The sequence below is a fragment of the Hippocampus zosterae genome, chromosome 14 (assembly GCF_025434085.1).
Source record: "Hippocampus zosterae strain Florida chromosome 14, ASM2543408v3, whole genome shotgun sequence".
Classification (NCBI taxonomy): domain Eukaryota; kingdom Metazoa; phylum Chordata; class Actinopteri; order Syngnathiformes; family Syngnathidae; genus Hippocampus; species Hippocampus zosterae.
The window spans coordinates 15,730,683-15,743,688 of NC_067464.1; the positions used below are offsets into that span (position 1 = coordinate 15,730,683).

Genomic DNA, 13,006 nt, shown 5'->3' on the forward strand with positions numbered 1-13,006 from the left:
AAAAGCTTCTGGATCTTTTGGCAAAGGTTATTGTGTGCTTTGTACATTAATTGGGCGATTTTGAAGTCAATCAGGTCATGAGATTTCATTGTTTAATTTGATAAACAGTGGATTTGTGGGTTCCGTCCATTTGGAACCAGTGATTGTTCCGATTGCTTTGTATTGTAGTTTTAAAACAGTGTTTTACTGGCATTTCCCCATATTCCCACACAATAGGTCAAATATGGAAGTAATAAAAGTATGTGTACAAGGATCTCTTATTCAGCACATCCTTAGTTTTTGGGAGGATCCCTATTGTTTGGGATATTTTTTATTATCTATTATGTAGCTGCCAGTACGGTTTTGCATCTACAACTGTTCCAAAACATTTTCATAAGGTCATTCATCGATTTGATGATGAAGTGTATACAATATCATTCACATCCATGCATTCATTTTGCAACATTCAATGTGTTCAAATAATGTGAAGATCATTTGAATGAGGATGCTTGTGGGCTTTTATTTCACAAATTTGAGAAAAATAAGATGCTCCAATGTTTTAAACTTCAGCCTGTTGCGTCTTACAAGCAATTTCTCCTGCTGTGGAGAACACACGCTCACAAGGGACGGATGAGGCTGGCGTACAAAGGAACTCCTTTGCGAGGTGGGAGAGGTTTGGGAAAGAAGTGTGTTGGTCCTTCCAGTACAGCTGCTTCCTGGAACCTTGATTGTCAAACATGGAGTGGAGAGTCAACCAATAATAATTAGTGATTGTCAATTAAAACATCAACATAGCAACCGTGAAAAGATGAGTGAACGTTTGTATACCTGGCGTAATACTGGGTGTATCGCGAACTTCATTCTCATGCTTGGCCTGATAATGCCTCAGCATGGTGGAGGTGCTTCTGTTGGTGTATGACAATTCGACTTGGCAAATTCGACATTTCACCTGTAATGAAATGTGAATAAGAAGTAACTAAGAGTTACCTTGAAATGTATTCGGATTAGAATGGTACAACACGACAATGATCTGAGAGGCACTCTGCGAGTGCCTCTCGCCGAGAGGCTCTCGGCGACAGAAGGCGATTTGAATAAATAAATAAATAATACCTTATTCTCCGGGACATCAAAATGGTCCCACACGGCGGATGATTTGCGTCTCTGCTCCATAATCGGCAAGGAAGGCAAGGCACGAACACGAAGTCTGCACTGACACGAACTTCGACAAGCGAGCGTGAGTGAGGTCTGGCTTGTTTCGGCAGGTGGCATTGTGTCGCCAAACGCACTTCCTTATAAACACTGTGCGGCGGGCTTTTGCTGCGTCAACGCCCTCTGCACTGAGTCGACGCCCCCTGGACTAAGTGGCGCAGCCTGTACTGTGCCAAGCAGCCGATGCAGTCTAAACTGCACCGGTGCAGTTCACGTGTCAATTAGCAGCCTGGACTGTGTCAACGCAGCCTATGTGTCAATTAGCAGCCTGGACTGTGTCAACACAGTCGATGTGTCAATTAGCAGCCTGGACTGTGTCAACGCAGCCGGTGTGTCAATTAGAAGCCTGGACTGTGTCAATGCAGTTCACGTGTCAATCACGTGACATAATGAAGCAGGCACATGCATCGACACGTGGTTTGCTCTGTGAGCCCGGTGCATGTGTCAATGCATCGGTGTCGCTGGACCCATCACTAGTAAGTACCATTTTGTTTTGATGATCTGGCTTTTCATGCGTGTACAAAGTGTTACATTGTTTTTCGTTCATAGTTTGTGGGCTTTACTTTCCTTTTCTTGCTCTTTTGTGCAAGCACCTTTTGTTAGTCGTTTTTGATTTACCTCCTGGTCCTCATTGTGGACCAGCGCTTTATGTTCTCGCTTATTTTCGGTTCGATTTAGACATTAAATTGTCTTTACATCGGAGACCTTGTTTTTGTCTACGTTTTTTGGATCCCCCTCCCTAACTCGGTTTACCCGAGTTCGTAACACCCGTAAATTTGGCATAGACGAGTCGATGGTGCGAAGGTGGAGGCTCCGGCAAGAAGAAATGAGCCAGTGTAAAAAGACAACCAAAGCTTTTAAAAGTGGGCCGTCGTGGTGTTATAGATTCATGAAATATAAGCCTGTCTTTTCGGGCAGCAGCTCCCTCCCGATTACGAGGGCAAACTTGCTTCGTTCCGCACATTCACACAAATAAAGATAGCGGAGAATTCCATCAGCCCAGATGAAATAATAAATATGGACGAAGACTCTCTGACATTTGATTTGCCTCTCACTCGGACTGTAAATAAAAAAGGTGACTCCCCGTCATACTGAAAACAAGCGGCCACGAGAGAACACATTTTACCTCTGCCTAAAGCTGCCAACAATGATAATTTTTAAGCGGCTGACTATAGAAATAATTTCATATATATTTTCCCATTTACTGTATATGATTTGCATTATTCTATTTAAAGCCTAATTGGCTGCAGTATTTCTCCTAGTAATTACGCAGATGCGCATCAAGATCTCTCTTTGTCTGGCCTCTTATTTTGTGTTTCAGCGTAATTTCGTTGTGCAAATGCATTTATCATGCTCATAAAAGTATGGAGATTATTTTCACCTTAAGAAATGTTGCGTTTTTTTTCTGCGGGTGTTCAGCGGGGGACCGGACACATACGCGAACCCCCGCCGACTCATTGGCCAGCGGTTTACAGTAATGTGCGGCGCATATATTTACAAAATTGATTTTTCTTCATAAATTTGAGCATTTGGGCTCTTAACCAGGTGCGGTCTGTAGCCCGGAATTTACGGTATTAAAAAACGGGTTCGACAGAAATAAATTGACACTTAACTTGAAAAAAAAATCAAAATTCATTGTTTTTGGTATTCGACCAATCAAACACCAAGTTAAAATTATGGTAACTCAATTGAAATAGAAAGAGCTTATGAATATACATTTCTTGGATGAGTAATGCAAAACTGTGTTGGAAGCACATATAGTGTCACGTTCCGAACCAAGTGAGAACGCGAATGTTTTGGATCACCAAAAAGTAGACTCCAACAGGAGCTCCGTACAAAAAAATGTTTATTACAAAACTAGAAACCGAAAACGCTGGTCAAAACAAGGACCAGGAAAACACAAAAGAACACGATAACGAAAAGTGCTTGCTAAGACAAGGAGGAAAACACACTGTGAAGACAGCAATTCACATATACGAGGAATTATAAACCTAAATGAAAACCATACTCACAGAAAATATCAGACACGAGGAACAAGAGCAACTAGGACGAGAACAAGATAATAGACACACAGGTGTTAGGAGAAGAGCGGCCTTTCTCTTCCTCCGCGTGTTCGATAATTTCCGAGGGTGACGATGTTGGTTATCCAAATACAGGCTGGAGTCCATGAACAATTTCTTCAAAGCTTTTAATTTATTTTCCGCAGTTTACAAATCGATTCCGGCTCCTGAGGGTTCCAGATTTCAGTCAGGAAGCCCAGAAGAGACACAGTCATGAGATTATATAGTAGAGACAATATGATTAATGAGAAATGAGGAGTACTGCCTCTTATGTAAAAGTCAGAAAAAAAGAAAGGTCAATGCAATTCGATATTTGCATGATAACAAGGACCAAATCCCCGAGCTGGATATACATCCTGAGATAAGGGGTCCTCCCTGGGGAGGTTCACAGCAATCAGGCCCTTTCACAAGTGTGGGGGCACGGAAGACACTTGGGGGCTGTTAACCACTCAAGGAGGAAGAAGATATAAACTTAACGCTACATTCTTTGTTTAAACAGATGTTCAGGAAAGAGACTGAGATCAGCAGTACTCATAGTAAGGTGCAATTCCTCAATAACAGTGAGTCTTTTGATGTTAACATGTCCGCTGGTGGGGTCCAAAAAGTGGGGTTGAGGGGGCACTAAAAGTGATTGTAATCACAGTAAGCAGGAAATACATTCAACGGCATTCTATATTCTTTCTTTCAAATATTTGAACAGTTACAGCAAACAGAGAGGAATAATTCCTTCACAATCCATCTCTCGATCACAAATAATATTGTGATCACAAAATCATCTGTGTCAAAATCTCCTGTCAAAATCTATCTTGTGCAAAGCACAAATACTGTCAAACAAACTACAACCGTGAATAAAGGTCTTAGCAGAGCTAAATTCAAATTGACCAGTCTAATCAAAGATAGACTTTATTAGTTTCAACTTCCGGGTTGAGTGAACGCTGGCGCGTCTGGCTGCCGCGTCTGGCTGCCGCGTCTGGCTGCCGCGAACTGGCTGCCGCGTCTGGCTACCGCGTCTGGCTGCCGCGTCTGGCTGCTGCTGTTCTCCCACAACTTCTGTGTTTATACGGTGTTTTTACGTTCGATTGTTTTACTGTCTTCGCACGGAATTACTGTCTTCATACGACAATCATTCCACTCCAGCCCCCAATCCAGTCTTGCTTCACACACTCAACCATTTTCGACTGCTTCGTCCCGGCGTCTCTGCGTCCTACCTAGGAAAATTATGCAGCATGTCCAAACATGGTCAGAAAACACATTTCATTGGCATGAACAGTGGCATACAATTCTCTGGCAAAGAAATGCCAATTAGTCGTACCTAAAATACAGGGTGCAATTATGACAGATTGGCAGCAGGTGTGCAATCAGCAAGAATGTTCAACCCGCCACCTGCTGCCGAAAACCACACTGCTTCTCCTCAATCTGAGGCTCGACTTCCCGATGGACCCTCCTCTCCAGCACCCCTGAATAGACCTTACCAGGGAGGCTGAGGAGTGTGATCCCTCTGTAGTTAGAACACACCCTCCGGTCCCTCTTTTTAAAAAGAGGGACTACCACCCCGGTCTGCCAATCCAGAGGCACTCTCCCTGTTGACCACGCGATGTTGCAGAGGCGTGTCAACCAGGACAGCCCCACAACATCCAGAGCCTTGAGGAACTCAGGGCGGATCTCATCCACCCCTGGGGCCTTGCCACCGAGGAGCTTGTTAACCACATCGGCGACTTCAACCACAGAGATAGGAGAGTCCCCAGGCTCTGCTTCCTCTAAGGAAGGCGTGTTGGTGTAGTTGAGGAGGTCTTTGAAGTACTCTGCCCACCGGTTCACAACGTCCCGAGTCGAAGTCAGCAGCGCCCCATCCCCACTGTACACAGTGTTAGTGGTGTACTGCTTCCCCCTCCTGAGCCGTCGGATGGTGGACCAGAGTTTCCTCGAAGCCGTCGCCTTCCATGGCCTCACCGAACTCTTCCCACGGTTGGGTTTTTGCCTCGGCGACCACCGAAGCTGCATTCCGCTTGGCCAGTTGATACCCGTCAGCTGCCTCTGGGGTCCCACAGGCCATAAAGGCTCGATAGGACTCCTTCTTCAGCTTGACGGCATCCCTTACGGCTGGTGTCCACCAGCGAGTACGGGGGTTGCCGCCACGACAGGCACCAACCACCTTACGGCCACAACTCAGTTTGGCCGCCTCAACAATAGAGGCACGGAACATGGTCCACTCGGGCTCAATGTCCCCCGCCTCCCCCGGAACATGGGAAAAGCTCTGTCGGAGGTGGGAGTTGAAACTCCTTCTGACAGGGGATTCCGCCAGACGCTCCCAACAAACCCTCACAATACGTTTGGGTCTGCCAGGACGGACCGGCATCTTCCCCACCATCGGAGCCTACTCACTACCAGGTGGTGATCAGTTGACAGCTCCGCCCCTCTCTTCACCCAAGTGTCTAGAACATGCGGCCGCAAATCCGATGGTACAACTACAAAGTCGATCATCGAACTGCGGCCTAGGGTGTCCTGGTGCCAAGTGCACATATGGACACCCTTATGTTTGAACAAGGTGTTTGTTATGGACAATCCGTGATGAGCACAGAAGTCCAATAACAAAACATCACTCGGGTTCTGATCGGGGGGACCGTTCCTCCCAATCACGCCCCTCCAGGTCTCACTGTCATTGCCCACGTGAGCATTGAAGTCCCCCAGAAGAACAAGGGAGTCCCCAGCAGGAGTACTCTCCAGCACACCCTCCAAGGACTCCAAAAAGGGTGGGTATGCTGGGCTGCTGTTTGGTGCATATGCACAAACAACAGTCAGGACCCGTCCACCCACCCGAAGGCGGAGGGAGGCAACCCTCTCGTCTACCGGTGTGAAGCCCAATGTACAGGCACTGAGCCGTGGGGCAATGAGTATGCCCACACCTGCTCTGCGCCTTTCACCGTGAGCAACTCCAGAGTGGAAGCGAGTCAACCCCTCTCGAAAGAACTGGTACCAGAACCCAGGCTGTGTGTGGAGGCAAGTCCGACTATATCCAGTCAGAAATTCTCTGCCTCACACACCAGCTCGGGCTCCTTCCCTGCCAGAGAGGTGACATTCCATGTCCCAAGAGCTAGCTTCTGCAGCCGAGGATCGGACCGCCAGGGTCCCCGCCTTTGGCTGCCGCCCAGCTCACATTGCACCCGACCCCTTTGGCCCCTCTCATGGGTGGTGAGCCCATGGGAAGGGGGACCCACGTTGCCTCTTCGGGCTGTGCCCGGCCGGGCCCCATGAGTGTAGGCCCGGCCACCAGGCGCTTGCCAACGAGCCCCACCTCCAGGCATGGCTCCAGAGGGGGGCCCCGGTGACCCGCGTTCGGGCAAGGGAAACTTAGATCAATTTATTTTAATCTTCATCAGGGGTCTTTGAGCCGTGCTTTGTCTGGCCCCTCACCTAGAACCTGTTTGCCATGGGTGACCCTGCCAGGGGCATAAAGACCCAGACAACTTAGCTCCTAGGATCGTTGGGACACACAAACCCCTCCACCACGGTAAGGTGACGACTCACGGAGGCAGCCCAACTTTTCAAAGCTCAGATATTCCTTCTGATTTTTCTTTTGCCCTTCTGTATTGGACTGTTTGGACTGTGATTGATGTAACAAATCATAGCTTCACCCGTCCAATCAAACCCCAGTTCGTAACTTAGTCCATGGGCTTAAGCTTACCGGCTGTCACTGCACCGGCCTTTCTCCCTTGTCATGGGGCGCCACAACTTTGCCACCCTTGGGTTATTTCTGATACTCCTGACGTTGTGCCATCATCCAGTGACAGGACTGCTCCACCATTCTGTCGCGGATCTTCTCTGGATCCGGAGGATTGCACCGGAGCCTCCACCGCCGGAGCTGCACCATCATCCTGACATCGCTCGCCTGCCTTGACGTCGCTACATTCAACGCGGGTCGCGTAGACATGTTGACTATAAAAAGCCCGGCTCAATCAATTCAATCTGGTCCACATCCCGACACCCAGAAACCGCGTCCGCAGCACCAACTACCATGCAGTAGCCCGCCTGGCTAGGTTGCCTAACAGCACTGCAGCCGTCAAACATAACACCTCCGCCGTCAACTTTGGACTGTTGAACATCCGCTCACTCACGAACAAGGGACACCTCATTCAAGACGTCCTCGCCGAACGCAAACTTGACTTCCTTGTTTTAACAGAAACCTGGCAACAAACAATCGACTTCGCTGCTCTGAATGACTCCACTCCTCCCGGCTTTGTTTACATCTGCCGTCCCCGTGGCAACGGCCATGGAGGAGGCGTCGTGGTAATCCACCGCGAGAAGTGGAAAGTCTTGCCTGTCTCCGTCCCTGCATCAAACTCTTTTGAATGCCTGGTGTTTAAACTCCCTGGACTCTCGCCAACCATCATTGCAACAGTTTATCATCCCCCGAAGCCTAATAGCGATTTTATCAATGAATTTTCAAGCTTAATCACACACTTATCCACTCTCTCGCCAAATTTAATTTCTGTGAGATTTCAATATTCACGTGGACAGCCCCAACCTGCCACTCACCAGAGACTTTGCATCCTGTCTGGAGAGACTTGGGATACATTGTCTTATTGACTTCACCCATTGACCCACATCAAAGGCCACACATTGGACTTGGTTTGTTGCTCTGGCCTCTGCCCCTCCAAGCCCACTGCTGATGTTTTTCCTGAAACCGATCATTTCCTCCTCACTTTTAACACCGTACTCCGTTTCAATCAAAACCTCCCGCCTCATTTCTTTTCGTAATACCAAAAATATCAACATTGACACCATCTGCTCCATTATCGACCGTTTCCCGCCCCCAGACGCCCTTTCAAACCCGGATGACCTCACCGCTCACTACAATGCCTGCCTCACAAATATTCTAAATTCTCTCGTCGTTCCACCCACAACTGATGAATTATACAACCTCATACTCAAATCCAAGCCCACCACTTGCCAGCTCGATCCCCTCCCTTCATCCCTTGTTAAATCCTGCCTTCCTTCCCTGCTTCCTCTCATATCTGCTATAATCTACTACTCACTCTCTTCTGGTATTGTCCCATCGCTCTTCAAAACCGCTGCTATCACCCCCACACTGAAAAAACATGGCTCTGACCCCAACAACTTCGATAACCTCCGCCCCATCTCCAACCTTCCATTTATCTCGAAAATCTGAGAAAAAACTGTTGCTGCTTAACTCCACTCCCACCTGTCCCTTCACGCTCTCTATGAACACTTTCAGTCTGGTTTCCGCCCCCGCCACAGCACAGAGACTGCCCTATTGTATTGTATTGTAAATGATCTCCTCATAGCATCTGATCCCGCTTTCGTCTCCATCCTCATCCTTTTAGACTTGAGCGCCGCCTTTGACACAATCTCCCACCCTATCCTCCTTAATAGACTCACCTCCATTGGTCTCTCCCACACACCCCTCAGTTGGTTCCACTCCTATCTCACCGGCCACACTCATTTTGTCCAGCTCAGTCTTGCATCTCTGCCCCCCTTTTTAAAAAGAGGGAATACCACCCCAGTCTGTAAATCCAGAGGCACTATCCCCGATGACCACGCGATGCTGCAGAGGCGTGTCAACCAGGACAGCCCCACAGCATCCAGAGCCTTGAGGAACTCCGGGCGGTGGAAGTTGAAACTCTTTTTCCGGATTCCGCCAGACGCTCCCAACAAACCCTCACAATACGTTTGGGTCTGCCATGACGGATCGGCATCTTTTCCCCACCATCGGAGCCTACTCACCACCAGGTGGACATCAGTTGACAGCTCCGCCCCTCTCTTCACCCAAGTGTCCAAAACATGAGGCCGCAAATCCGATGATACAACCACAAAACCAATCATCGAACTGCGGCTTAGGGTGTCCTGGTGCCATGTGCAACAAACAAAACACCACTGGAGTTCTGATCCGGGGGGCCATTCAATCACGCCCTTCCAGGTCTCACTGTCATTGCCCACGTGAGCATTGAAGTCCCCCAGCAAAACAAGAGATTACCTAGCAGGAGTACTCTCCAGCACACCCTCCAAGGACTCCAAAAAGGGTGGGTACGCTGAGCTGCTGTTTGGTGCATATGCACAAAAAACGGTCAGGTTCAGCAATCTTAAGAAGTGCTGCCTCTGTTGCACTTTCCCGACCGACCAAAGCTTCCGTGTTGGTTGTGCCATTTGAGGTCATCCACTGCATGCACACCCAGGAACATAAATGTCGAGACCTTCTCCACACAGACACCGCCTATCTGTAGTGGGGAGGGGTCTACTCTCTTGCTCCTCCAGTCCATCACCATCTCCTTTGTGTTGCTGGTGTCCAGCAGCAAGTTGTTTGATGAACACCAGCCTACGAGTCTCTGTACCTCTTCCCTGTATGCCATCTCATCACAATCTGAAATGAGACCCACCAATGTAGTGTCAGCGGCGAATTACACAATGACATTGGAGTCATCCGTGGCGGTACAGCCATGTGTGTCGCGCGTGAACAGAAAGGGGCTCAGCACACAGCCCTGGGGGGAGCCTGTGCTGAGTATCAGTGTGGAGATTGTGTGGGGCCCCACCCTCACAGTCTGTGGTCTATCTGTCAGAAAACTTCTGATCCATTTGCAGGTGGTGGATGGGTAGTCCAGGTCTTTCAACTTTGTGATGAGAATGTCGGTCAGGATGGCATTGAATGCTGAACTGAAATCCACAAAAAGCACCCTGATATAGCTTCTTTGATTCTCTCCATGGCTTGCGGCAGCATGAACAAAGGTGGAGATGGCATCAGCTGTTGATCTATTTTGTCTATAGGCAAACTGATGCTGGTCAAGGTTTTGTGATTTTTGGTGGCGAAAAACTAGCCTCTCAAGACATTTTAGGACCACTGGGGTCAGTGCCACTGGTCTGTAATCATTCAGGCTGCTGGTGATGTGTTTCTTGGGGACAGGCATGTCACAAAAAAAATTCTGTAGGGGGGCTATAAAATTTATTTCGATTAACTTGCTTGATTTTCTGTTTTGATGCATTATTTTCAATTCTTGTCGTTACATTGAAGGAATCATTTTTCAGAGGTGGTCATGAACATCTCTCGAGTCGAACAGAAGAGAAGACACGGAGACAGACAAAGACGTACCTGTCTTTGTTGAGACTGTGAAAACCATAAATAAAGTGTGCGTTTTAAAAAACATCACCACAGCTCTCCTCTTTTTCGGAGTTGCAACAAAAATATATTTAATAAAGCGACACAGTTCACTGAACCAACAGCAAGTTATAACATTGTAAGCATGTCTCCAGCAAGGAGCCATCTTGCGTGTCGACGTATTACCGTAATGACTATATACAAGGCGCACCGGATTTCAAGGTGCGCGGTGAGCTTTTAAGAAAATTGAAGACTTTTCGGTGAGCCTTATAGTGAGGAAAATACGGTGCCTTGAGTAAATCCTGCTCTTTTCTTGTACAGTAATAGACTAAAGCATTGATACATATTTCTAAATTTGAGGTGAAGAAGAGCAGTTCTTTTGGAAGGGTGTCATTCGATGTCATTCGATGGCCTATCATGAAAAATGTGTGTGTGTGTGTGTGTGTGTTTGTGTATGTGTGTGTGTGTGTGTGTGTTTGGTTGTCTGCGTGTGTTTTTTGTCATTTTGCAGGAATTTCACATAAAAAGGGATCCAATCGCCAGAGACAATTCACCAATCTCCTATGGAAATTGTTTTCACCTTTATACTTTGTACCGTGACACAGATGGAAACGTTCGACAAGTTAGTTTTTGTTAATTTTTTACAAGAAGTAATTACCAGATATTACCCCCACCTTCAGCCCCCTCAAAAAATAATAATCATAAAAAAGGGAAAGACAAATCTGTATTGCTTGGAGATGTATTTGATAAATCATGTATTGCTAAATGCGCCTGGGTGAGATCTGGCAAATCACTGATTAATTTTCAGTTTGGAGCTTTGTTAACCGCGAGCTATTCTCTCCAGGCACCAGCAAATGGCTGCCATTGCAGGCCCAAGATTAAAAAACTAGAAGAGAAACTGAAGGGCACACAAGAGGAGCTGAGACTACACATCCTGAACATGCACGAACAGGTTGACAGCAGGCTGCGCAAGATGGACCGCAAGAGCAAACATCAGGTCTGCTTTTACGACTAAATACATACAAATAGCTCAAACATGTTGTTACACTGTATATATTACGTTCGGAAATCACTGTTGTACCATTCAAGCAGGATGTACACTTAGAACTGGGATTTTTCAGTCTTAGTGAAGAAGGTTTGTTATGTTTTTGTTTTGGTCTGCACCTGTTCTTGTCAGCCGTGCCCCTTGTGTCAAACCAATCAGCTCCCTCAACCTTGGTGTCTTGACCAAATGTTTCTCACTGTCCCGTCACTTTGCTTGTATTTAGTTCCCTGCCATCTTTGTTGGATCATTGTGTGTGTGCATCTCTGTGCGCCCCTGTCACATTTTGTTTCTGTTCACATTTTGTAACTTTGGTTTCCTGTGGTTTTCAGGACTTTGTTTGAATACAGTGATCCCTCACTTATCGCGGTTAATGGGGACCGAGATCCTCTGCGAAAGAGGAAAATCCACGAAGTAGGGTTTCACACCCGCCCCCTCTTTCTCGCTCTCTCTCTCTTTCCGCCGCACACTTAGAAACAACAGAAGAGACTGTATGCCAGAGAGTCACCAGCTTGATGAGACTCTAGGTGCTGGGCAGGGCTGTGAAGATACGACCGCCTTGCGGGGCATTATTGCATGAACAATTCCGGTCGGGATTGTTTGTAGGGCTTTGTTGGGACCTCCAGACACAACTTTGTTTTTCTTTTGCAAAAAAAAAAAGTTATGGGCTGGGTGCACCGCCGCTGACGCCCTCGCGTGGTTCAGGCCGCGAGACGGGCGCTGTGGGTCGGCGAGGGGCAGTAGGAAACCGGCCAATGACCGGCGCCGTAGCCCGTCGTCGGGCCACGCCCCACACCTCTCCCACCAGCTGCCATCGCGGAGCGGGCGCTGTGGGCCAGGGCAGAGGGGGTAGGAAACCGGCCAATGACCGGCACCGTACCCCACCCCCTACGCCTATCCCCGCGGGCGCCGGCGCACACAGCCGCCGAGTACCCAACATAACTTTATTTTTTGCAAAAGAAAAAAAAAGCTGCATTCGACCGCCACCGCTCGCCGATTTCGAGCCGCCAGCAGCCACCTTGGACGCCGCTAGCAGCGCCTTGAACGCCGCTGGCAGCGCCTTGAACGCCGCTGGCAGCCGCCTCCCCCTCCGCCTCCCCCTCCGCCCCCGCCTCCAAGCTTGAAGTTTACACCGGCAAGCCTCCAGGCGGCGCCGGGGCGCATGGACTCGTCGGAAGGGCACACAATAACAACGGACATTTTTTTTTACCTCTATACCGTTTTGTGTTTGTGACTTTCCTTGTACATATTCAAGAAAACGGCACTTCCACAATTTTTTTTTTCATCGAGAATTTTTTTTTGATAATTCTTTGACATTATCAAGGCTCTACTTGTGTGATATGACATCTTCCAATTCAGGTTTTATTTTTATAGATTTCTTTGAAGTGTCATAGCACAGTACTGCCCTTATTGTCCATAAAGGGCAAAAAAATCCCAAAGAACTATTAAAAAATGTATGGATAGCACAGATGCCTCTGAAAATTTTGAGTGTTTGAAAAAAAAAGAATGTTTGTATAACACAACATACATCATTTACAAAATTGTAAAACGCGTAACTTTGGGGGGGGGGGGGGTTAAGGACCCAAGGGAAGTATGCTTGTCTGTTTGTTT

The 13,006-nt window shown here is 47.8% G+C and overlaps 2 protein-coding genes across 3 annotated transcripts in view; one reads left to right on the forward strand and one right to left on the reverse strand.

Moving 5' to 3' along the window:
- Positions 1–13,006, forward strand: part of ankrd6a (ankyrin repeat domain 6a) — a 66,326-nt gene that overhangs the window by 35,992 nt on the left and 17,328 nt on the right. For both annotated transcript variants that reach the window (XM_052085753.1, XM_052085754.1), the window contains exons 8-9: positions 10,865–10,975; positions 11,198–11,350. In XM_052085753.1, coding sequence (XP_051941713.1) covers positions 10,865–10,975; positions 11,198–11,350 — 264 coding nt within the window. The remainder of the gene's footprint in view (positions 1–10,864; positions 10,976–11,197; positions 11,351–13,006) is intronic.
- The window catches only part of LOC127614482 (uncharacterized), a 60,269-nt gene that overhangs the window by 33,325 nt on the left and 13,938 nt on the right, over positions 1–13,006 (reverse strand). The window lies entirely within an intron of this gene.